The 24,434-nt window shown below is 42.3% G+C and overlaps 2 protein-coding genes across 5 annotated transcripts; one reads left to right on the plus strand and one right to left on the minus strand.

Moving 5' to 3' along the window:
* Positions 1–4,134: 4,134 nt before the first annotated feature.
* LOC112566244 lies at positions 4,135–15,468 on the minus strand. 3 transcript variants are annotated; one of them, XM_025242293.1, is made up of 10 exons: positions 14,975–15,468; positions 11,961–12,162; positions 11,409–11,457; positions 9,643–10,041; positions 9,028–9,223; positions 8,677–8,858; positions 8,185–8,241; positions 7,462–7,602; positions 7,124–7,217; positions 4,135–6,845 (listed from the first exon to the last, which is right to left on the minus strand). In XM_025242293.1, the coding sequence occupies exons 3-10, from the start codon at positions 11,455–11,457 to the stop codon at positions 5,567–5,569; spliced, it is 2,397 nt and encodes a 798-aa protein (XP_025098078.1). In that variant the 5' UTR covers positions 11,961–12,162; positions 14,975–15,468; the 3' UTR covers positions 4,135–5,566. The 3 variants fall into 3 exon arrangements, with proteins under 3 accessions (XP_025098078.1, XP_025098077.1, XP_025098079.1); XM_025242292.1 differs by lacking the exon at positions 14,975–15,468 and having other exon boundaries at positions 11,961–13,274; XM_025242294.1 differs by lacking the exons at positions 11,961–12,162; positions 14,975–15,468 and adding an exon at positions 11,591–11,932.
* Positions 15,469–16,350: 882 nt separating this feature from the next.
* Positions 16,351–23,160, plus strand: LOC112567301. Of its 2 annotated transcripts, none has more exons than XM_025243941.1 (10): positions 16,351–17,154; positions 18,122–18,354; positions 18,619–18,769; positions 18,950–19,163; positions 19,521–19,688; positions 20,113–20,240; positions 20,974–21,057; positions 21,433–21,580; positions 21,947–22,209; positions 22,711–23,160. In XM_025243941.1, the coding sequence occupies exons 1-10, from the start codon at positions 17,031–17,033 to the stop codon at positions 23,052–23,054; spliced, it is 1,857 nt and encodes a 618-aa protein (XP_025099726.1). In that variant the 5' UTR covers positions 16,351–17,030; the 3' UTR covers positions 23,055–23,160. The 2 variants fall into 2 exon arrangements, with proteins under 2 accessions (XP_025099726.1, XP_025099728.1); XM_025243943.1 differs by having other exon boundaries at positions 21,433–21,532.
* Positions 23,161–24,434: the final 1,274 nt, after the last annotated feature.

Genomic DNA, 24,434 nt, shown 5'->3' on the forward strand with positions numbered 1-24,434 from the left:
AACGTCTGGTCACCTTACTAAAGTGCAATCGTTTATTGTTCGCACTTGGTGAGTGTTGAAGTACAGACATGTTTGTCTTTCACAAGGGTTGCTCTTGCTTGAGTCACTGAAAGATTGCGTAGGTTTGCATCGACGCTTGATTTTTTTTTCGTGGGAATTATCTATGAACAACATCTTCACTATCACTACTTTCTAGAAAAAATATTTTGGTTTCATTCTCATCGAGCTAAATGTCAGCTGTCGCCACTAAGAGCAACACAGTATCCCATTTCATCCTGACATCAGCACATCTTTGGAAGGTCTTGCTAGATTCTGCTGTGGCTACAATTGTTTGTATGCAGGTGAATCAGCAAGAGTTAACTAAAAGTAGTTGGGCCAGCTCTTGCTGCACTTCTAAGTGTAAAATTAACTTTCAGTACATTAATTTTTTTTTTATCAATACTAGCGCTTCATGCCATTACTTTTGACAGACTTTCGGAGGTTGTTTTTTTTAAAACAACATTTGTTAATAAGTTGCAATGAAAACAATTACTAAGCAGTCTGACTATATTCCAATGTTGATAATGTAGCAAGGGAACAAAAATGTACCAATCATTAGGTCACAGAAACTAATATTTTAACACTCTCAACCTCAATTCTGTGAAAATTTATAGTGTTTGTCAGGGAGAAATTATTGCAGGTAACTTACACTGGTATTTACTTAAGGGGTTTGCCTCGAGGCTAGCACTGTAAAGATCCTGTATGTAAAGATGTCAGCTTCTGTTGTGTCGTCAGGGAATATTCGATCTTGATAAGAAGTCACAATATAGATAACAGGCCAGTATATGCATGGATTCAGTAGGTGAAATTCCCTACGAAGTTTCTGCGCAAATGTAATCATTTTGTAATTTTAGTACATACCTGTATGAAACGGAAAAAAGGTGGAGAAAAAAAAAAGCTATGAAAATAAAATAGAACGAAAAATATTTTTTAAAGCACGACAGACAGACAAGAAAGAAAGAGAAAGAAGCGGAACTTCTGACAAAAAGGACTCTCCGAACTAAAAACGAGGTCTCTTACCCCTCACTCCCGTACGACTGGTGGTGAACTCCAGGTTGATGGGCTTGTCGGCGCTGACCTGCAGGTCGTAGTCCACACCGCCCTGACTGACGGGCATCTTGGGCGTGAAGATCCTCACCTGAGGGAAGACTGCCACAAGTCAGGCAGGTGTCAGCATTACTCTGGTGTTAGTGTTACACTGGTGCTAGTGTTATAATAGTGCTAGTGTTACACTGGTGTCAGCGTTACACTTTAGACTGGCAACAAACAGAGCTGTAAACTTGTTTACCAGGTGCCATAGTCACATCGGGCCGCTAAGCCACTTAGAGGCCATCAAAGGTCCGACCACCCTCTAAGTGCGGTAGAGGCTGAGACATGTCGCATCTTTTGGCTGCGCTGGCGGCTGATTCGGCCTGTAAGTGTAGAGACGGCCGCTGGCGCCTGTAACTTGCGAAGGGCTCGTTAAACATGGCCGCCGTGTTGTTTTTGCTGTATGACGCGGACCGAAATCTTCACAGAAACAGGATATTTCGGGATGAAAGTAATCCCATCAATTCATGGGATGACATAACGATATACGAACGTTTAAAATTTCGAAGAGTTGACATCCTGGAGATCGTCGACGACATTCAGGAGGCTTTAACATTTGCGAATCGAGGGCGCAGTGACACACCGACATTGCAAGTATGTCTTGCCCTTCGTTTCTATGCGACAGGTACCTTTCAAATGTGTGTGCTGACCAACGTGCTGTACTATTTTTTTTATTTTAAATGCTTTGTTAGCCTGGAAAGGGCCTGGGAAAATTAGGTGGAAGGGGAAGGTGTGAAAGACAAAAAAAAAAAAACAAACAACAACAACAAAAAACAAAAAAAACCCCAACAACAACAAAAGCACAGTCAAGATGTATAAAAAGAGAAGATAACGAACACTACTTCATTCTTCTAAGAAGATCCAGATTTGTTTGTTTGTCATGCAGTTTGCCTTTCTGGGCTTCTTATATGGCGGTATGTTGTCTGCTTCATGTTTTTCTTCCATTGTTCTCGATTCTCGGTAAACGTTGGTTCGCGCATGCGCACACGTGGAGTTCCCTAGGTATTCCCTCAAGGTCAGGGTGTCGACGTCCCGATTGGTGACATTACTCGGTAAACGTTGGTTCGCGCATGCGCACACGTGGAGTTCCCTAGGTATTCCCTCAAGGTCAAGGTGTCGACGGCCCGATTGGTGACATTTCTCGGTAAACGTTGGTTCGCGCATGCGCACACGTGGAGTTCCCTAGGTATTCCCTCAAGGTCAGGGTGTCGACGGCCCGATTGGTGACATTTCTCGGTAAACGTTGGTTCGCGCATGCGCACACGTGGAGTTCCCTAGGTATTCCCTCAAGGTCAGGGTGTCGACGTTCCGATTGCTGAAGTGCGGTTACACGGGCGACATTTCTCACGAGCTTTTCTCGGAGTTTGCTTCTATGGCGGACACTAACAGTCCTTTGCGCAGCTGATACTAACACTGGCAGCTGAGAGTCTCAGCCGTTCCACGAGAAAGAAGTGCAAACTATTTGTAGTTTTGTGGTTATTTGTGGTTAATAAGGGCGATCACTGTAGATCTAACGGCGACGACTCCAGATAACAAGGATCGATGACATCGGAAAAATATTGAGAATATACTGAGAACATCTTAAGACTATGAAGGAATCTTATCATATTATACAATGACAAAGGGGATCGTCGCTTCACTTTCTTTACTGTAACTCAAGTTCGCTGTGACAGTGAGTGAAGCACGCGAGAGCGATCGACATCCAGCCTGTAGATCAGTCAGTTCGCAGAATGCAACACAAAGACACTTACATCATGCGGCTTGTAGATGTTGATCACAACACAAAGACACTTAACTCATGTGGCTTGTAGATGTTGATCACAATCATCAGAGGAGGTCATCGTGCAGTTTGACAGTGTGGCCTGTATTGATCAGCTATATACAGGTCACAGAGATACGACCACAGTGCATGTAGCTCAGCACTCGTCAAGAGGACTGTGGACTGTACTGCAGGGCCAAGCACCTGATGATCTAACTTTTCATTTTTGCCCATGCAAACACCTTTTTTTTCCTTTTTCTGATTTGTGGTCCTGTGTTGTGAGTAGTGGTCATGCGCTTTGTAGCAGCAGATCGTTCGCTCACAACTGTGGTCCTTTTTTAGCCGTCCGATCGTTTGATTCTAACTTTCCTTTTGGTTTTCTGCAGCTGCTAATGTTTTATTGGTGTACTTTTCTGTGACATTTCGGCGCATTGAGCGTTTCCCAAGGATTCGGATTTTGCGCGTTATAAGTCTCCTTCATATCTGGATCTTGTTAGAAGAATGAAGTAGTGTTCGTTATCTTCTCTTTTTATATATCTTGACTGTGCTTTTGTTGTTGTTGGGTTTTTTTTTTTGTTTTTTTGTTTTTTTTTTGCTAGGTAAGGTTGGAAAAGTTGTGCTTAATGAGTTCGTTGACAAATGAAATAACTAATAGAAAGAAGAGCGCAATATGGCAGCGAATTGCAAATTTGCCGCCTCTTGTGGCGTAGAACATCGCAGTCTTGTAAGTTGGTTCAAGACTTGGTACAAAAAAAAAAAAAAGCTACGTCCACTCCGGACTCACTGACAATATGAAAGAGAATCTTCTTCTCCCCGCTCCCATCAAGTAAAAACACTCAGTCACACAACAACATTCAAATCACCACAGCACTCTTTCCTTTGTTCTTCCAACAAAACAACCTATCAACATCAATTGCTTAAAACAAAGACCGGCCGCCATCCCAGCATTGTGCAGCACGCCTCAGACTGTCCACACTGACAGCCCCATTAATTGGGGTCTTTCACACCTCCCCCTTCCACCTAATTTTCCCAGGCCCATGAATCGATGGGATTAAATAAAATAAAATAAACCGGATGACATTGTTTATCGTTGCGTGCGACAGAAAGTACGCCAGTGATAACACAACAGCCTTGTGGGTTGAAGTCAGCGGGATAATCACATAAATAATAAACATTGAGTTGGATTACTGTTCTTGACTGTATAGTTCTTAATTTATGTGACTGCGCTCAGAAAGAACTGAGAAATATTTAAAAACAAGCTTAATCATAAATTTATTTGACAGCAACGTCAGGGTACACGTGCTTCATATGGTACGCTTGCAGTAGTCGATGTAGAATTCAACTTTGCCAGACCAAACAACACAAAGAACGAACCTCAGTCCCCTTCAGGGATTTCTTTGTTATGAATTGCTACACTCAACAGCTATATCATATCACATTTATGCAATTTATAATGAATAAACAAGGCGTTGAGCTACTGTAACTCTCGTCGCTCACACAAGGCAAAGAAAACATTACAAACTATTTCACCAAACAGAATGTTTCTGATATGTACAAAACGAACTGCACGGCTATCGTGTCTATAGTACTTATTTTGCATGATTTGGCCACCTTTAAAATACATTTATGTGTAGTTCTTGAGTCTCGGATGTAGTCCTTATCAATTTCACGCTTACTATCACCTGTAACATCAACAGCAACAACAAAAGCTTCTTCACCTATAGCACAAGTGTTGAAAGCGGTGGAGAAATTTACTGGTAAAATATGGCGAGCAGGTCTGTGAACATTGGAGCCTTTAACACAGCAAAATCAGTTTCATAATGTCATGTTTATATAGAAAACAAACTGACGTAAACAAGCCTTTTAGACAAAGATATAGTGCAAGAAAGCAATAATTTTAACGGTGCATATAGTATATAATGATGTGTGCTATAGGTAACACACTCGGCAATATTAAGGGCCTTAGACAATAAATATATAAATATACTGAGCTGAATTCAAAATATATAACTGTAGTTCTGAAAACAGCAGATTTATCATATACGCTATATAAGTATGCATGTACAGTATGAAACACTTTAAACAGTGTAGACGATTTTGTAGTATATAGGATCATCTACATTTATAGCTATACACGATTCGGTGTTCGATGGTATGTACTGTATTCACGACTGATAATCATGTTTTTGTTGTCTGAAGCCTACGCCAAGATGTCAGCACTGGACAAACGTATTAACCTAGAGGAAACACCTTTATCCAGCTAAAACACCGAAAAATTCGACATGTTAAACAGGCATTTCGGTGATGTGGGTGGACAGTAAAACTGTCAGACGTTCCCTCATCAAAGCCGTGATTTCGGTCTGTGTCTTCTACACTTGAACACGTGACCGGAAGTGGACGTCCTCCTACATTGCCCACTCCCCGTCAACAGTCGATGGTTGGGGGTCGTTTTCCCCGCAAAGCCATGCACCTGGCATCGACGGGGTTTGAGTTATTCTTAAATAGCAAGACTCTACCTGACATCCTTCACAGAGAGTTCAAGATCTGAGCAATTCAGATAATACACCTCCTCTGTAGATACTGGTGTCCTGGTATCAGAATACCCTTGCTGGCCACACCACTGCTCTTGAGATGTCTAGAAATGGCCGTCTGGACTCACTTTTCACGGGTGAGGCATGCTTAGCGTTGCCCTGCGGTTTTCGTTCCCTTGATATCAAGTAAATTCTTCTTCTTGCTGATGATTTCCGGTGCACTTCCACCCAGCTTTGCGCTGTCGCCTTTCTTTTGCCTTCTGCCTGGCTTCCTGGAAGTGCTTTGAACCCCATCCATCGGTTCCTGTTCGCAAAGGAAACCCTTGCACTTCGTAACGGTAGAATACTGAGCCAGGTCAGCGTAGTCATCATCCGCGACTGTGTCTCGGTCGTCGGTTGCAGATACGGTCAGCGGGGGCTGGGCACCACGTAGGGCACCGTCCAAGTCCTCCCCGCAAGCAACGATGCTCGTCACTTCTTTGGGAACCTGGTGCCCAGGAGTGTAGCACTCCTTTTTGGCGAACAGTTGCCGCAATCTTTTCTTCACATCACTGACTCCGTGTCTGCGCTTCGTCCGCGGAGTCTGTGATTCGCTGGGTGAAGTGAAGGGCGGGGAAGGTGCATGGCCCAGATTGTACAAAGAAGACTCCCTGGAGGGCCACCTCGGTGCTCCGGTCGAATCGTCTAGCTGTGTGTTAGCGAAACCGGTGAGGCAAGCCGGTTCCTCCTCACCCCGAAGTGTAGACGCGATGTGCGATGCCCCTGGTGACGAAATAAATGAGGAAAATTTTACATCGTGGATGGGGTTGAGGAATCCACTGTCCTGTCCTTCGAAGCGGATGGACTCCTGGAGACGCAACTTGTCGGTGTTTTGGTAGTCAACCCTCTCAAGGTTCAGCTCTTGGTAGATGGGTTCATAGTCATGCGCCAGAATTTCTTTCACGAGTTCGCTGCAGTCTCCCGCGCTGTTTTCTTCAACAATATTGTTTTCGTACATGTTGGGGTCGCTTGTGCACACATCGAACTCGGACGTGAAAGAGTCGTCGTCTGTAGTAAACTCCACGTCGCCTGCGAAAGCGTAGTTATGGAAGATGTTGGCATATACCTCAACAGCTTCATCTTCTGTCGTCGTCTTCGGTGCTGCTGCTGCTTCTGCTATTGCTGCGGCTGATGATGATGATGGTGTTGCAGCATCCGAGGCTGAGCCGTCTTCTATTGTCGAGTGTTGCCACGTCATCCTCTGCTGCTGTGGCGACAGAGTTATTTTTTTGCCATCCACGAGCACATCGTCGGTGCTGCTGTCCGTTGGTGACGTCACCGTGTTACCGGAGACGACAGGGATGCAATAACCGTAGTCGTCAAGCGAAGTACTGGAAGGCACTGTCGCACGGGATCGAGCCTTGCCTCGGCTTTTATCTTGATGTCTTCTACACACACACACAATCAACAATGAAGCCCACTACAGAAAAACTATTCACCGACATTAACAGTTAATAAGAAATTCCTTGTATTAATCATAATATTGGGTGGCATCACAGTGACATCACCTTTGTCTACATACCTTGCAAAGATTTCATTGTTTTACGTATTAACAGATCATACTCCTCCAAAACAGCCACCACCACCCACACCACAGCCACTATATCACTATTTCTATCGCCACATCTACCACTTCATCATCATCTTCATCATGTGAAGGCCTCACCTGCAAACGATGTAGAGAAGAACTGCAGCTAGCACTACCACCAAGATGGCACCCACTACAGCTCCGACAATCAGATATATTGTGCTGAGGGAGTCTTAAACAAACAAAAAAACAAACAAAAAATGGTACAAACTTTACACCAGTCTATCTGCGTTTTCGTCTGCGTTAGTTCTTATCGGTTTGTCTGTTTTCTCATTTGTATTTCTTCTTACTCTTTATGCCCTAAAAGAGTGATGCATAATGGTTTAACTCCAATTAATTATGTAACCAAGGAACTATCAGACCAGTAATATGAGGTCTGTGTCAGTCCTAACATTTTCGTTAGTGCTGTTCCAGACCTTTGGACCTGAGTGCGTCTGATGCTGCGGGAGTCGGGAAGCTGCTGTTGCCACCGTCGTCAGCAGACGAAGGCTTGTGATCTGTGATGTTGCCGTCGACTGCTGATGAGTTCTGCCACGGATTCATATCTTCTCCTGTCGCTGATAAAAGTGATTTCATGAGAGCAGAGCTTGTGAACATTTCCCTGACTACGTGCTCGAAAGGGGGAGAAAAATTCTGAAAAACCTCGAATAACAGCCAAGAAATAAAAAAAAAAAAAAAGGATTTTTCTATACGAGTGTAATATGACAATATATAATATATGTAATCTGAGTGTAATATGAGTGTAATAGGATGATAAATGGAAGTGATTAACAGGGAACTTGAAGGGAGAAATAAAAATGAAATCAAGCGAGAAGGAGAAGTAAGACAGAGAAAGAGAAAGAGAAGAAAAAGAAAAATTATGGTATTGTGGCACAGACAAGAGAGAGATGGAGAAAAAAAAAATTACGGTCTCGACAAGAGATAGATGTTAACATCATGAAGAGAAGAGAGGGGAAACCATGGTCTGATGTATGAAATAATCCCTCACTTCAGGACGAACTCACAGGTTAATAAAGAAAATTAAATAAACAATCAAATAAACAAGATAATAAGAAAGACCAGATTTAAAGATTTTAACCGATGTCGTATTCAGACTTATCAGTTAGTCATCTTGCCCAAAAGTGTAAAATAATTCTTACAAGAACTGTCACTAGTGGACGAGCAGGTCAAATGAAAACTTTTGGTATAGTCTTCCACTGAAATTACAGAACGCAACATGTTAGAAATAATTCATTGTACATTTTGTAAAATTTGTTGTAAAATAATCAATCAAACAAACAAACAGACACACATGCGAGCGCTCACACACGTACACACGATCGGTCATGTATATAGACACACATACGTACACATACGTATACATTAACATGCACAAATGATGAACTAAGTTACTTTTATGGAAATAAAATGCAGAAATAATTCCATTATTCCATTTCTATTATTTTTTTATTTTCTCGAAATATTTCAGTTCTTGTTCTGCTGTGATTAATCTATATTACATTCTGGTTTATATGGCATTGCAACTGTTAAAATGTTTGGTGGCTTCATCAGGTTCTACCCAGGGTGGGCATGGTCTGTACAGTAGTTGTGGGTCAGTGGGTAGACCAAGGGTCGAGGGTCTGATAACCTACCTTCAAACCCTATCCAGAGCAGGCTGGGAGCCCCGGCATTCTCCACTCTAAGGTGTATAGTAACAGGGGTCAACAACCCAGACATTCGTTTCTTTGCCAACACCTCCGTCCGGTTATGAAACGGGCTGAACACAACAACGGACTTTTTTGAGTCTTCAATCCGAACATACCAGTTGCGAGACCTGGTGGTTGAAAATAATTCGAAAAGGTTATAAAATTTAGAAATTGTGATGACCTTTTGTATATACAACTGCTTTCTTAGCGGAAACATATTATTTCAATCACATTTACAAGTGAGTCAGTCAAAGACTTCAGAATGACACGGTCCAGTGAAGTCTGGTTTACACTTACTTTGTTCCGTTAATGAAGGCATACTGGAATAGAGAGATTGTATTGTTTTGCCCCACTGGTGACCACATGTTGCACGTGGTTGTACGGGACAGGCCTGAGTCCTGCTCACTGCCATCTGACTTGGTGACAAGGATGGAGGCGCCTTGTGTCTCCGAGAGACTCTGGAAATCCATGCGAGTGTCTAGAATGGTTGACTCTGGTTACAGACGAAGAACATCTCGTTAATATTTTCACTGAGGAACGACTGAGCGACTGGTTTCGTCGCTCGCATCGGGCATTCGAGTGTTTGTCGAACCTGTTTGACTATGAGCATGTCTGTGAGAGTGAAACCCATGGCAACCGATTGCACCACGTGACAAACATAACCTTTAGGATCTGTAGTCGAGAGATAAAGGCGCTCGACTGTGGAGCAGAAGGGTCGTTAGATGAAAACCTCCCCTTGCTCCCTCCGCAGAAACTGGTACCCGATTTATCAGGGTAAAGGCGGGGTAAGAAGATGGTGGATTTCCACCCTTCACTTACATTCACTGTCCCTCCAGCGACTACAGGACTCCTTACTCTGCATCATATTTTTTTATAAACTTATCGCAGAATTACAAATGGATTCAGACTCACTTGGAATGCAGAAATACTGGATGGTGGACATCAACGATTGGTCTGAATCGAATGCAGGACTTCTGCAATTCGAAGAATTCGCTTGAACGACAGGGACTCGGAACTCGCAGGAGCTCTCTATCAGGCAGGCATAAGCCAGATCCATGAGGTGGTCGTCGGAGACGTCCTCGTAGCAGAACCGGAAGTAGCTGCGCACGCAGCAGGTGCTTTGAGCAGCACAGCTGAACTGGTAACTACAGAAGGAGAAAACTGCAGAACGACGAAAACCATTTTTGGCCTGAGACAAGGCGATGACTGAGGGCGGACCTTCATTGGGACAACGCAGATGATGGTTGGAGCATGAGGTCAGGTCGATCCTGGAACACTTGTCTGACTCTTGGGTCATGTAAATGTCTGCAACTGTTCCAGCAAAACTGAGTGAACCCCTGACCTGAACTGGTGGAGTGCTTATTCACTGAACCTAAAGACTTAACGTGAATCCAAATTAAACTCTTGTAAAATTATAATGCAATATCATCTCATTCAAATTTTAAATACAACCATCATCTAGAAAGACAAGCATAGCTTAGGTACCTCATGAAATAATTCATTTTCTTTGTCAAGACAAATGTTATCAAAGTAGTGTTACATAGTACATATTTACTTATCAACTGCTAGTTTGCATGACAGTTCTAAAATATATTTTAATTTTTGGTGCAGTGAACTTTTAAGTTGACCTACGATTAACAGATGGTTATTCTCCTTGTCTTCAAGAAAGCAGCAGGTAGAAAGTATCATTACAAACAATGTCAAGTGACTGAGTTAAAGTTTGAACATTTAAAATAACTACTCACAAAATAAATTACTTTGCAATTATTTCTAGAACTCGGTCAAAATTTCTGAACAATACGTATTTACAGCACATCATTCTACTCTTTAGTTGCACCCTTAGATGGAAGCCTTTCTCTCTTTTCGTGATAAGTAAGTGAAAATGCAAACGAATTACATACAAGAAGTAATTGAGAATAGTATTTTAGATAAAAGACTTTTAGGAAAAATACTCATTGACACCCAATCTTTCTCTCGCTCTCGCTCACACACATACTTACATATATACATATGCGTGCACACACACATACACTCAGACAGGACATGTCTATATGGTGATTGTGACACACCCAAGTAACTTGTGACAAAAACAAAATAACAAGCGATCAGGATAGGAGTAAGCGATTGACAAAGTCCGGGAGAGGAAGGACGCGAAATAATAAAGAATATTTACATGTTTACCAGAGTCCAGCTCAGGCCTGATCTGCTTAAAAACTGTTGCTAGCGCTTTACTCAACAAAATCAGCTTTGCTGATGTCTTTTAATTATTTTTTTTCGGAAATATTACGAAGACAATGGCGCAGCAGTACGATCATAAATTCCGCTAAATAACACAGCGGTTAGGAGGCAGGGAACAAAGGATGTGTAGAGTTCAGACACATACCACATACACTCACCATTACAATGACACATCATCTTTACAAGATCACACGGGGGAAAAAAAATCAAAATCAAATGAAATATGAATGTACGTATACAAGGACAGACAAACACAGGGTGGGCACCCACGCACGCCATCAGAGCAGAGAGGTGGGCGCTAGAGAGAGAGAGAAAGGGAGTAAAAATAACATATTAAATAATTTCTGGGTTGGTACAATCTGTTGCGGCCCTATGCTCCCCGAGCAGTAACAAGGAATAACAATCTGTCGAGTGACAGACATCAAGCAATCAACACCTACCTGTTGGTGTGAACAACACCAGGACAGCAAACACGAGCACGGCAGCCATCTTGAACAAAGCAGACATTGGGTCCTTGATTACATTGCGAACACAGACGACATCAGGGCATTGACCACATTATGAACAAGAAGGATATGTTGCAATAAAGACTTTATAATCATCATTATTTAAGTAAACTGACTTCTGAGTAGTAGCAGCGGCTGCATCAAACGACACCTTGACTTTCTACCCCTTCAGAGCACTTGAGGACAATGGCTCCCACCTGTATTCAGGTTACATCCTGATATTGATCACACGTCCAGACAGAAATATGGATAGATGCGCCCTCGTGTATGTTAATCATCATCCCGAGGCGGAAAACATAATCAGCCTCATCTAAAGCTCGCTTCTGTTTTATTGCGAAATATTTGACAGTTGGGTGGAGCTCCCGAAAACAATGATTAACGAAAATAAAACCTAAAAAGCAAAAGATAAAAGAAAAAACAATAATGGGGGAACCCTGAAAAACTCTAATCAAAAACTCAACCAAAAAAACAGACATGTTTACTCACAACCCTTCAGTGGCGGTATCATCAGTCAGTAGAATGATGGGATGGTGTGACAACTTCAGGTCCATTCACCACAGGGCCGGCATGTACGACACTGCACGTCTACCTTTCTCTTCAGTCAGTTGACAACCCACGTGGAAAAGTCCTGCAAGGTCTTCAAACCCTGACACACGACTACTTCAGCATTACGGTTCTTGAGGTCCTGCTAAAAAATATGGAGAAAAATCGGTAAAAATCCTCTGTTAAGAGAAGGTTAGACCGGTAGGCATGACGACGACCCTCTGTCACGAACAGGTGAGGCCAGCAGGCATGACAAAGGCCCTCTGTCCTGGTTGTGCCAAGAGGTGTGACAAAGTGTGTCCTGCGCACCAACCCTACGGCGAGCTTTCCTTGTCGATGTCCCTGGACAGGTATGGGGAGGGGGAGGAAAGTAATTTTGTTATTTACATCGTTTACCTGTGTTCTTCCCTATCACCTGTCCTCATAACTAACACATCCTGGCTGGACCTTGCCACTCAGATCCGCGAGATAAAAGAACACTCGGAGTAAGGAGGTGGGAGGTATTCCAATGTGAAGAGCGTTAATCTGAAAGAAACCCTGGAGGTAGGGAGGGTTGTGTTTCCCAGTGAACAAGTAGTTGTAGATAGGCAAAGCTTCTGGTCCTGTATATCGGTCCTACAGTACTGGTGACATTCAATTCCGTCAGTCGCCGCCATTGACAGATACCAGTCAAGGGACACATGGCTGGATGACTAACTGGTGACAAGAGTTTAATGTTTGCGGCACTGGATCTCAATAAGAGGGTGGGAAACATAACAGCGTGCATTTCACATCCTCTAAAGTTTTGTTTGTGGGTCTGGCTCTCGGGTGCTGGTTATAACCCCCTTAAAAAAAAAAAAAATAATAATAATAAGCAAAGGACCACACGAAGTCAGCATATCAGCTTAGTAGAAATGTTATCAAGAACACATTTGCTGAAAGAAACTGCGTCCAGATATTATGGGATGAATCGGCTGCTCTGACAAATCTTTGGTAGCAATGAGCTTAGAAGTGGACAGTAGTCCTTTGCTCCATGTTTTAGGACATATGTCATCTGGAGGTTGCGAGATAAAAGATGCCACTGCCCGAGACAAGATGGATGAATATCCTACGTGTCTTTCAAGTCAACAAGGAGTGTCCACAGTGAAACATTTTATTGCTGACCCTACACATTTCGTGGAGGTTGAAGATATCGCTTTCAGCAAGGTGAAGGAAAGCATTCAAGCTAACTGACTCGATTCTAAAATAAGAAAATTACTGAAAAAAGCAACTATAATAAACTATAATAAACTTTTTAAAAATGTCACCTGTGTTTAGGTGTAGCCAGAAAAGAATAGCCCGATGTCATCAAATGAGTTGTATGAGAATTCAATGTTATTGTGACTTTGATATTTTCATGTGTGTTTGTTTTGTATGTAACTGAACATTTTTGTAAATACACCTGCAATGAACACCGATGGCAAAACCCCATTCAGCTTATCTCCCTGAACATTTGACACCGATACAAAAGCCGTTTTTCTGGCACAGAATTCGAACGTTGATCCTTCTCTCAGACGCAACATAGCTACGTGTACAAAGTGTGTATGTGTGTAGATAAGCAGGCGATAGGGAGAGTGAGAGAGAGAGAGAAAAAAAACGTGACATGTCACGGGCTACTGCCACACACTTCATCGTTTATCCCAACACTGTGGACAGACACAGCTACGGCCTCCCGGACATCTAGTGTCAGATGAGATCACGATATATATTTTTTTCTCTTTTTAAAAACACGCACAAACGGACACACACACACACGCTCGCAACCACTTATGCAGGTTGGCACAGACCCGGAGTTGCTATGTATATATACACCTGTACAGTAAAGTCCCATCACTTGCGTGTCTCCGGTGTTTATCTTACTCATCATATAAGAAAGGATGTAATTGCTATAATTGTTTGAAACGCCGCTAACAAGGCTAGCCGAGTGTCAGTTTTAGGTTTGGGCAAGGCTTAGCGCAAGGTACTGCTTCTCAACATTGAGATGAATACTCCCTCCTCCTCCGTTCTCTAGATACACAGCTACAAGCAGAGAGAGAGAGAGGTCAACAACACAGACGTCAGAATAGTGCCAACCAATGGGAGAGCTGAGATCATCGATCAATTGTTTCTGTGTACAAACGTGACGTCACGAAATAATCTGAAAGTGTATTGATCTCTTTTGGGGATTAACTCACTTAAGAGCTTCGCTAAGCAGAAACCCTCATTTCAAATTATGTTTTTAGTTTGGTCTTTGTACATATGTGTGTCACACCAGACACATCAAGTCCTCGTGCTATAAACGTCTACAAGGATTTGCCTGCTGGCCATCAGTGTGACAGCCGCCCATGTCTTAAACTTGCCCAGCTCTCATGCGTTTTAAAAAGAAAGATATATAGAGATACTTCCAGTCTCTCCCTCAAACTCTCTCATTCTATTATTTTGTTTTGTGTTGTAGTGTGTCTGTGTGTGTGTGTAAATGAGGTGTGGATGCATATACAAGACAGGAAAATGATTCAGCTAGTGCCTGACTCCCTATGACTACATATTATTTTTCTCTCTTTTCCTGCTTCTCTCAGTCTTTCCGTCTTTTTTTACGACCCCCAAGCCCTCCTCTCCCTGTTCCCCCTTTCTCTTTACCTCCCTCTTTCTCAAGTATATATTTGTCTGTCCAACTTTCTGTCTTATTTTTTTGCTTTTGCATCGTTCCGTCTAAAAGCTGGTTTGGTTTTTTTCGTTCTCTCTCTTCACTACAGCAGAACAATCTCGCATTGTCTTGCACGACTGTTGCAAACCCAACAAATTTACAGGCTACCTCTGATAGCAAAGAAGCTATACTTAACCAAGTGCTTATTTATGACTATGTGATTTTCATGTTTAAAAAATTGTTAAATTCCGAGTGTAAACAAGTTTGCCACAGTCACCTCATGTGCTCGGTTATGAAAGCCCTTGGCCACACTTACCCCGTGGTGCGCCTGAAGATTTGATGTTCTAGCCAATAGCCAGAGCCTTCAGTTTAGTCATTTACACCTGGTTCCAGTTGACCAACGGTTATGCTGGTCCTCGGAGCTTGCAGCCATCATCCAAGCTCCAATCTTGACTAATTTTTCTACCAGTTGACCAGCTCAGTTCACCAGTTGATCATCATAGGGCTTCATGAATTATTTCCCAGCTGGTTATTTAAAAGCAACATAAACGTTCCACGTATCGTTTAATGACAAAGATGCGAGTCAGAACTTGTCAAAACACAAAGTCACGGAGTGCTTTGGACAGTACTCATTCACCCCTCGGAACACGGATGAAGACACGACGAGCAGAGGAGAGATGAAAGGCGCACATGGGCGCTCGTCACGCTCGACTGCTCTCGGTCTCTCCCATCGCCCACCTGGGTTACTCAGCACCTGACAGTTTTACGCTCGTGACAGACGATGGGAAGAAGTCACACGCACACTACACGTGCCAAGTCTACATTACCGCACGTGCTAAGACACCAACAACATGTTTACCCAACACTCATGCGCAGCTTTCGCAATTCACGCACATTGCGCAGCTCGTCTGTTTACAGTTTACACACATCGTTGCACAGCTTCTCCATTCACAGTTTACGTGCACGCATGCACATCTTACCTGTGTACTTTTAATACTGCTCAGAGTATTGCTGATACTACTTTCAGTAAAGTGCAAATAATGATAATAATAATTTTTATTAATAATAATTATTATTATTTACGTAGCCTTTCCAAAGATTTGCTGTCAGCGCTTTATATAAATCATACATACACTAAATTATCAACAACCATACTCACATGTAACAGACGCTCACAAACACACCCACTCACGCACAAAGTAATTACAGACAGGGTCAGCACGCTCAGGGTCAGAGCAGGGTGGCGGTGACGTCGTAGTTCGGAAAAAGATGTCGTGCTTAGAAGGAACACTTGGTGCGTGTGAAAGCTCACCAGTTTCACAGATGATGACAGAAACTGTTTATATTTACCATAGGAGGGTCTTATGCGTGCTGTGCGCGTATGCACGTTACGTCAGATCCGTTGCGCACGCGCGTTCATTTTGGTAGTCTCGTGACGTCACGGTCGTTTGGAAGTTATTTGTCACGGCTCTACCCATCTCTTCTCCCTCACCTCCCTAGGTTCTCCACCTTTAAGGAGTGAGGTATCCATTTCACAGCTGAACTGGAGGAATATTTTCTGATACACAACGGTATCCAACCGACGTGTGTGTGCGCGCGCGCCTTCAAATTGGGAACAGTATTGCTTTTAAAAAAAATTATTAAATTATTTCATGTCATATATAAGTTATCACATAGATAACTACTCGTTCTTTTGTTTATTTCCTTAGTTTTATTTATTTTGCTTTTTTTGTTTATTCGTTTCATCGATTGCATACATCGTCTCACGAGCATGCGCGTGCGCTCTCATTATCATACTCATCACGTCGCATCTCGTAAGAGGAAACAGGTGCCGCGGACAAGAACTGGAAGATATGCGAGTCAAACCTCAATTTTCCACCTGCTGGGCAGAGGCTGTCAGTGACCTGGTTGAACTCGTAGCAAATCTCCTTGTTACAGTCATGTCGCACGACACTGGCCTGGCAGCCTCTTAACTCTCAATACACACACATACCTTCAAAGTAAGTATTTCGGCTCTTAATCTCCTTTAGAAGTGTCTAAGCCACTTCCGTGAATGTATTTCCTGTCTTCCTCATCAGCGGCGGCTGTCCAGCATCAGAAGCAGTATCACGGTTGTCGACTGCATGGTTACTATGAAAAAATGAGCATCTCGTATTGACCACACAAAGAAGTGTTAGTTGCCAGTCATCATCGCTGGTATTGTACTTCTTGTTTTGATTCTACGAGACAGTTTTTTTCATGCATCATTAGTTTGGGGTCAAAGGGCAGCTGAGACAGTTCGACTCATCAGACCTCACGATGCATCAGGTCCCTCGGCATAGGCTCAAGCACTTCCGAGGCTAGGTTCTCGCTTATTGTTGTGATCATCGTTGATGATTCTCTTTTGGATCTTCGTCGTCTACGGAAGTGACTTAAGAAGGGAAATGGTTACAATCTCAGGATATCTGCTAATGGTCTCCTGGGCAGCATCATTCTGGACACGGCCAGCTCTGTCAGGTAATGAACCTTTCAGGATGCAGTAGTTGCACGTACGAAATGTTGGTCTTCTTATCAATGTACTTCTCCAGGTTCGGACCCCAGTCCTCTAACCACTCGGCTATCATCAAACAACGGTCTCAGAATGCAGTGACGCTGTTAGACATCGTTTTATTTTAGCCATGGGTATTGTGAAAGAACAAAGCACAAAAAAACAACAAAAAGAAAAAACAACAACAACAGGCAGTTGAGTATCCCAATGAACCATTCATTTTAAACCGGTGACTTTTGGAACTACTAATATTTTATCAAACGATTCATTTAGTTTGAGGATAGTTGCTTATAATTATATTATTATTTTCTTTACTAAAATAATTTTTTTAATTATATTTTTTAAAATTTTGTACTCTTTCTCCATGTAATGTAATCATTCCAGCATTAGAACAAGTCCGCTTCGTGAGTATCTATACAAAAATGTGAGTAGTGCATAAAATGTAACCCTGCTAAACACCTTGTATGTATATGCAACACATAATGTCATCTGTTTCCAATATTTCTTACAAATTATCCCGGCGATAACCAAAATGTTCTTCTGAATACTGCATTGAGCTTTGGATATAACAGTATAGCACCAGATAATTTCTGTTACATGGAGTAAATACCTCGCAACCACCTCCTCTTGATTCTCGAGATACAGGTCACAGACAGTTTCAAAATAATGACACCAGGAATCTGCATGTGTACGTTGCCATAGCTACAGCCAGTGGCAGAGATGGGAATCATACTTATGCTCAATGGGTGTGTCAGCGGTAATTCCTGTTGGCTATTCACTGAGAATTAAGAAAATCTATCTTCCATGATCAATAAAAAAAAAAATTAAAAAAAAAATTAAAAAATTACAGTCTGGTAGACTTTTAACTTGTTCCATACTACAGTGCGTCTGTATTTGCCGGTTTTTTTACCCCCGTTACCGTACTTATTCCAACAGACGTGTCTCTGGACAAGCTGCTGATGAGCAAAGCCTGTCCTCGCGACTCCCAGTGCGGCACGCACCTGCTGAACTGTGAACCCGACGGTGTCGTCAAGGTGAAGGACGCCATCCACGGCTTCAAGTCTTCGGAACAGCAACCTTTCTGTCTGGCGGGTACAAGTGACCTTTGCGGCGAGGGTAAGGAGGTGGACAACTGCTGCAAATATGAAAACGGAACGGACTGCTTGCAGGCGAGTTGTACTTCATACAGTTTGGGAGTTACAGTGACAGCTTGGGGATGTAGGCACAAGCGAGAAAGAAAGAAAATGGCTGGCAAATCTGTATAAATAAATATATATTTCTTTGAAGTAAGGAGCATAAGCTAGCACCTGTGGGTGATTTTTTTTTACACCTAGCCATTGCCCTAAAGGGGATGGGAAATAGGGATGGAGAGAAAAAAAAGGTTTGGAGGTGAATGTGGGAAAGGATCGATCATGTTATTATTTTGACCTCAGCCTCCACCAATCAGCGACCTTGACCTCCTCCACGACTCATGTCAGGGTAAAGGTCATTGCCTTTTTCGGTCGGAGAGGGCCAACGACGGTCCTTGTGACAGCTCTGAGGGCTACACACCCTACTCTGCCGTAGCCTATGAATGTATCAACAGTAAGTAGCACGTGTCTATCACACAAAAATTTCATAATTGTGGAAAAAATATTTCTGTCTCACACCTAAGCACGTATCACAGAGAGTAACCCACTTGTGCGTGAAAGATAATGAGTTATGTAATTAATATTAAATATCTTTGTGAATGATGCCATGGTGGCAGCCTTGTGCATGTTGCAGGGTCTTTGCTGCTGGATCCTGTAAAAAATAAGTCCGCCGCCACTGGCTCAGATATTCACATTTTCTACCCGGGACGCTATGGCAACCACCGCCTGACGGAGAGCTCGGCGAACACCCAGCGATTGCAGCGCCTCCTGTCGAGTCCAGCAGCCAACGAATCGTCTTCTAGCGACGATAATGGAACGATGCAGGACTTCCTGTCACGGAGAATGAGGTCAGGTGTAGACAGACAGCACTGCATCCATCGCTGCATGAGAAGGATGTTGGAATAGAGTGTGTCAGACAAGATTGGGTATTGGGGAGGGCAACAGTTGTACAAGCAGCAGCTTCAGGATCTGAATGTTATACAAAAATGTGAGATCATGTAGTGTGTCATGATACATTGCTCCGAGGTCAAGAGGTCATTGTTGCGAAGAGATGCTCGAGTTCTCTTAGTGTCAGTCCGGATGTGGGTTCCGATCATGACAACAGCGACGCTGAAGAGGATCTCGACGATAATTTTTTTTCTGCACTCTTGTGAGACTCATCCACTAAAGCTTTTGTAACTTTGATCTTTAACCTCTTTTGACAGATACCGTTGCTTGGTAACTGGGTCGTGGAATCTGCACATGGGGCTGTCTCGGGAAGATGACCAGGGCGAGTCCGAGCTAGCGGTGCAAGTGGTGTACCTGCGACTGGTGGGCACCAGGGGTTGTACCAAAGTCACTGTGCTCGACCAGAAGCAGCAGTCCATCTTCAGGTGCAAGATGACTGCATTAAATCTTTACATGTGAAAACCCTTATTCTAATTCCCACTGCCCTGCACGAGCAGCACAGTTCATATTCGTTGCATTCACATATGTTATGACGATGACAATCATGACGACGATCACAACTGGATCATCACCATGACGATCTCTACGACGACCGCCATCACACACACACCCACACCCACACCCACCCCAACATATTTTAAAAATAAAATTCATCTTCCTGATCAACGATATCACTATGCTAAGCGAAAGAATGACGAATGTCGTTTTTTTATTATCACATGTTAATTACCTTTATCATGAACTTTTGAATATCTTAACATCTCTTGGAAGTGGTACTATCTTGTGATTGACCTGTTAACATATCTTGCATGTGACCTCACATGCTTGTTTATACCTTGATAAGTGCAGCTGTCGCCCAGGACTCGTGACGACTGTATCGGGGAGACAGCTGAAAAAAATGAGGGCGCCATTGGAGGTGCACATTGAGCTTGCTGCCTCCATATGGGAGGACGATTTCTTGTGGCTGCAGTTTCAGTGTAAGCAATGGCATACAAGCATACTCTAGACCATTACCAACCATTTTTCCCGTTTTGAAAAACTATGCAAGATGTAGGATGTGTAAACGAAAGAGAGAAGAAATCCCTTTGAGGATATGAAAATTGTGGCTTCTTTCTACTTTAATAATGTTTCTCAAATGTGCAATTTTATTAAGCCTATCCTATTATTCAAATTAAATTCAAATGTCATCGAACATTTTTTTATGTAGGGTGGGGTAATATGCTGAATGAGAGAACAAAGCGGGCAAGTGAAAGAAAGAAAAAAGACAAAAAAAAAAAAAAACAAAAAAAAAAAAAAAAAACCCCCCAAAAAACCAAAAAAAACCCACCCAAAAACAAAAACCAAGACATAAGAATGAAAAAAAAAATTATCCAACGTATTTTTTAGTGAATAAAAGGACAGACCAGGCAAGTCAACGAAAGAAAAAACAAAACAAAACGAAGGAAAGATAGACAGAGAGAACAGGACGGTAGAATGAAAAGAAATAATCTTATTCAACACGTTCGTGATAAAGTTAGAGGGAAATAGCGAGAAAAAAATGAGGGCAAAGAAAGAAAAAAAAAAAGAGAATAAAAGAAAGAAGAGAGAAAGATGGAGACAAAACAGAAAAATAGATGTAGACAGGAAAGAAAGGGAGAGGGAGAGAGAGACAGAAACAGAGAGGGAGGAGAGTTGTGCTTACCTGACAAAATCATTTTTATACCTTGACAGCGATAAATGATGACCCTATCAGTATAAAGTGCAATTTCGACGTCGAGGAAAAGCCTATGAGTACATCAGCAGCGACAGTGACAGGTGAGAGACTGGGTTATCCTGCTTTTAATACCCTCAAGGTTCTTCCATCATTTCTCTCCCTCTCTCTCTCTCACACACACAAGATTAAAAACCTTTCCACCGAGGAGTTTTTCTCTCTGCCTTTCTTGACTTTTTGTTTGTTTGTTGATTTGTCGGATGCAAGAAGACTTGATATTAGTTGCATAGCTTAAGTTCACCACCATAAATAATCTACATTGATGTCTCACAAGGAGAAGTTAATATAGTTTTGGGAGAATGTTTCCTTTTGAAGTATGTTCCTTTGCCGAGAATGAATCTCCTTTAACTGCTTTGTAATGTTACTGACTTTACAAGCTTAAAGTTTTCTCCTTCCATCATGTCATCGTTGGGTTTCAGACAATGCCGTGGACTGGACCACTGTCATCACTGGCCTGTCAGTGACAGGTACCCTCATCTGTGTTTGTCTCGTGCTGGGCGGCTGCTTCTTCATGCACAGGTGTGCTGTCTTGCGCTTTTGTCAGCAGCAAGTGGGCAGACTGTACATGTAAGCTTTGTGACATATTAGAACGCCCTATTGTACTTTTGAGAGGGTGTCTTAGAAACGTGAATTGATAATTAAGTTTTGAATTACTATGTGCATAATTTATTGCTTTACATGCAGCGTTGTCGCCACTTCCCCGTGTAGGCATGTGTATTCAGGGGCTTAGTCTCACAAACTGAGTTGTGTTTAGTGTCCGTGAAGCGTTAATAGCAGCAGCAGCAGCAGCAGCAGCAGCAGCACACAGCAGAAATAACAGTATTGTTAACATCATGTACCTTTAAATAAAAACCCTACAAAACTGGGATCTGAATAATGCATTATCGTCATCATGAAAATCATCATCATCGTGTTGGTTTCATTGACTTGTAGAAAACGCAGCCTTAGTGGGTTTGGAAAATACGACGTGTCCCACCGACCTCCGAGGTCCGATGTCTGTCAAAACCCTCGTCGAGAGGCGCCAAGCCCCTCAGTCCAGAACCCGCCATTCTGTCACCGTGCAGGGCGGGGCACCACGGAGGGTTCTGTCACCGCTCCGTCACAATCCAATGACGTTCATGGCTCATCCAGCATGTACGTACAGCCTGCAAGGCCACCTGCATCCGCGGCCAACAGCATCCTTGCAAGTCCAGGAAGTAAGAATTCCCCTAATAGCATTTAAACATTTTATAAACGTTTACAAAGGGTTCTCGACCAAATATTTATAAAATATTTGAGCGCTATCTGGGTCTGCCGCGACCTCTGTTTTTATCTCAGCTGTCCATAGCTTTTTCTTTAACTCTTTGCTCAAGTCGCTCCTGTTGTGATCAAAGAGAAGTAACTACTATTTCAGTAGTGGTAAACGAAAGCCTATGTACCGATTTCTTGATGAAAAGAGTGAACTGCTCAACGTGATATATGTAGATAACACTAGTCACCGCAGTAGCTTCCATGAGACATTTAATGTGCCATTTAATAGTTTATTATCAAGCGAATTATTATTAGGAAATTATCATTCGATAGCATTTTTCTTTCATTCCATTTATATATAATTATGCTTGTTCTTATGAATAACCTCTCAAAGTTAAACGAGAGTTTCTTTGGAGGGGTAGTTCTCAAAAAGTGGTTAAACTCAAAACTATACTTTTACACATCAGGTGATCTGCGTAGCACAATATCCGACACAAGGGAGGAAAGCCTAAATAGCGCCCCGCATCCTGCTATGACCTCCCACAGGGCCTCTGAAGCGGTCCAGGTTGTTCTGTACGATGAAACACCACAGCTTGACGACCTCGATGATGACCCGGAACTAGAAGTAGTAGTCACTGCGCATGCTCGACGCACCGAGGAAGATGAAGACGAAGGGTCGTCAATCGATTCAACGGTGTTCGACTTCGACAGTATTTGTGGCCCCGGAGAACCTCCCTCCACACATGCGCCAGACACAAGCGGCGACTACGAGGTGATGGCCAGAAGCCCCCATCACTCTTCTGAGTTGTAGCCGCCGGGTCAAGATTGTGACCTACCATGGGATCATCTCATTTGTGGATTTGAAAAAAACAAAAAACAAACCCCAATCCTTTTCGAAAAATAAACATAGGAAGAAAGATAGAAATAAATGAAAGGAAGGAAAGAAAGAAGAAAGGGAAATAAGGGATATATAAATACATAGGTAGAAAGAATGATAGGCAGGGAGATACAGACTAGAGGTATGGGAAAGGATGGAACTAGGAAGAATGCAAATGAATACCAACATTTAATTATTTTATCAATATTAATTAATAAACTTCTTTCATCGTTATTATACTCTCAACACTGTCAAGAGCACACACGCATTAAAAAAAGAAAAAAAAAAAAAAAAAAAAAACAACCCCAAAACATTTCGCATAAAAAGACAAGTTGAAGTACAGTGTTCTGTCATGGGAGAAGACCCAGGAATGTGTTGATGTAAGTCTTCAGGAGTTATTCCCCCTAGACTGCTTTCGAGTATAGTTCTCTCTACAAAAGTTTTATGTATAAAAGAACGAAGAAAAAAAAAAAACCATAAAAAATAAATCAACATGCACCTGCACACATGCACATACACACAAGCACACACCCACATGCAAAAGCACAATCTCTCTCTCTCTCATACCAAACAATGACAAACAAACAAAAAACAAAACAACCTCTTCCCCTCCTTTGCTTTCAAAACGGTCGAGTTAGTGTCTCTGATTCTCCTTTTTATTCTCAGTTTCACGTTTTTCATTCTCTGCTAGTCTTCTTCAGTCTGCCGATAATACATTGTCTTGTAATCCAACATGTAAAACGTAACATTTGCTCCTGTCCGTTCCTGCTCGTACTACAATAGTCTCTTCTATTTCCTGTATGATATACTCTACACATTTATACATCTTGGTGAAAGGATTGAGTCGGGATGACTAGAGTTCATATCATTATCAATACCGTCAAAACTATCGAGATTTGAAAGTGCGGTGTACACACGATAAAGTTTGAAATTTGTAGAAAATACGGGACAATCCAATCGCATTTGTAGATGGGAGACAACTCTGAAAGCTTTGTTTGTTACATGAATTTTTTCCCCTGGATAGCTGTGACTTTTTTTTAAAAAAATGGTTAAGTACTTAAAGCATTCAGTCCTAAGAAGCAATAAGGGAAATTGAATGCCCAGTTTAAAAAAATGTTAGCGCGCACGCTCGCGCACGCACACACACACACTTCTTTCAGCAACAATCCCAGCTTTTATTATTTTTTTTGATTGATGTTGTTTTTCTTTCTAGTCTACTTTTTTATATGGAACAGTTAACATCTTCTTCCATCTAGTTTGTACTTAAAAATGCATTCTCGCATTCATTTTCATAACTTTAGTATCTATGATCTT

Source organism: Pomacea canaliculata, linkage group LG6, assembly GCF_003073045.1.
Source record: "Pomacea canaliculata isolate SZHN2017 linkage group LG6, ASM307304v1, whole genome shotgun sequence".
Lineage (NCBI taxonomy): Eukaryota > Metazoa > Mollusca > Gastropoda > Architaenioglossa > Ampullariidae > Pomacea > Pomacea canaliculata.

Coding starts and splice junctions, on each gene's coding strand:
- LOC112566244 (XM_025242293.1), bottom strand. CDS start 11,457: ATGGCTGCCGTGCTCGTGTTTGCTGTCCTGGTGTTGTTCACACCAACA. Junction 10,042..11,408: donor GGTGTTGTTCACACCAACAG/GTAGGTGTTGAT, acceptor TTGCTGGAACAG/TTGCAGACATTTACATGACC. Junction 7,218..7,461: donor AGACGCACTCAGGTCCAAAG/GTCTGGAACAGC, acceptor TGTTTGTTTAAG/ACTCCCTCAGCACAATATAT.
- LOC112567301 (XM_025243941.1), top strand. CDS start 17,031: ATGATTCTCTTTTGGATCTTCGTCGTCTACGGAAGTGACTTAAGAAGG. Junction 18,355..18,618: donor ACGGAACGGACTGCTTGCAG/GCGAGTTGTACT, acceptor TTTTGACCTCAG/CCTCCACCAATCAGCGACCT. Junction 20,241..20,973: donor CTTGTGGCTGCAGTTTCAGT/GTAAGCAATGGC, acceptor ATACCTTGACAG/CGATAAATGATGACCCTATC.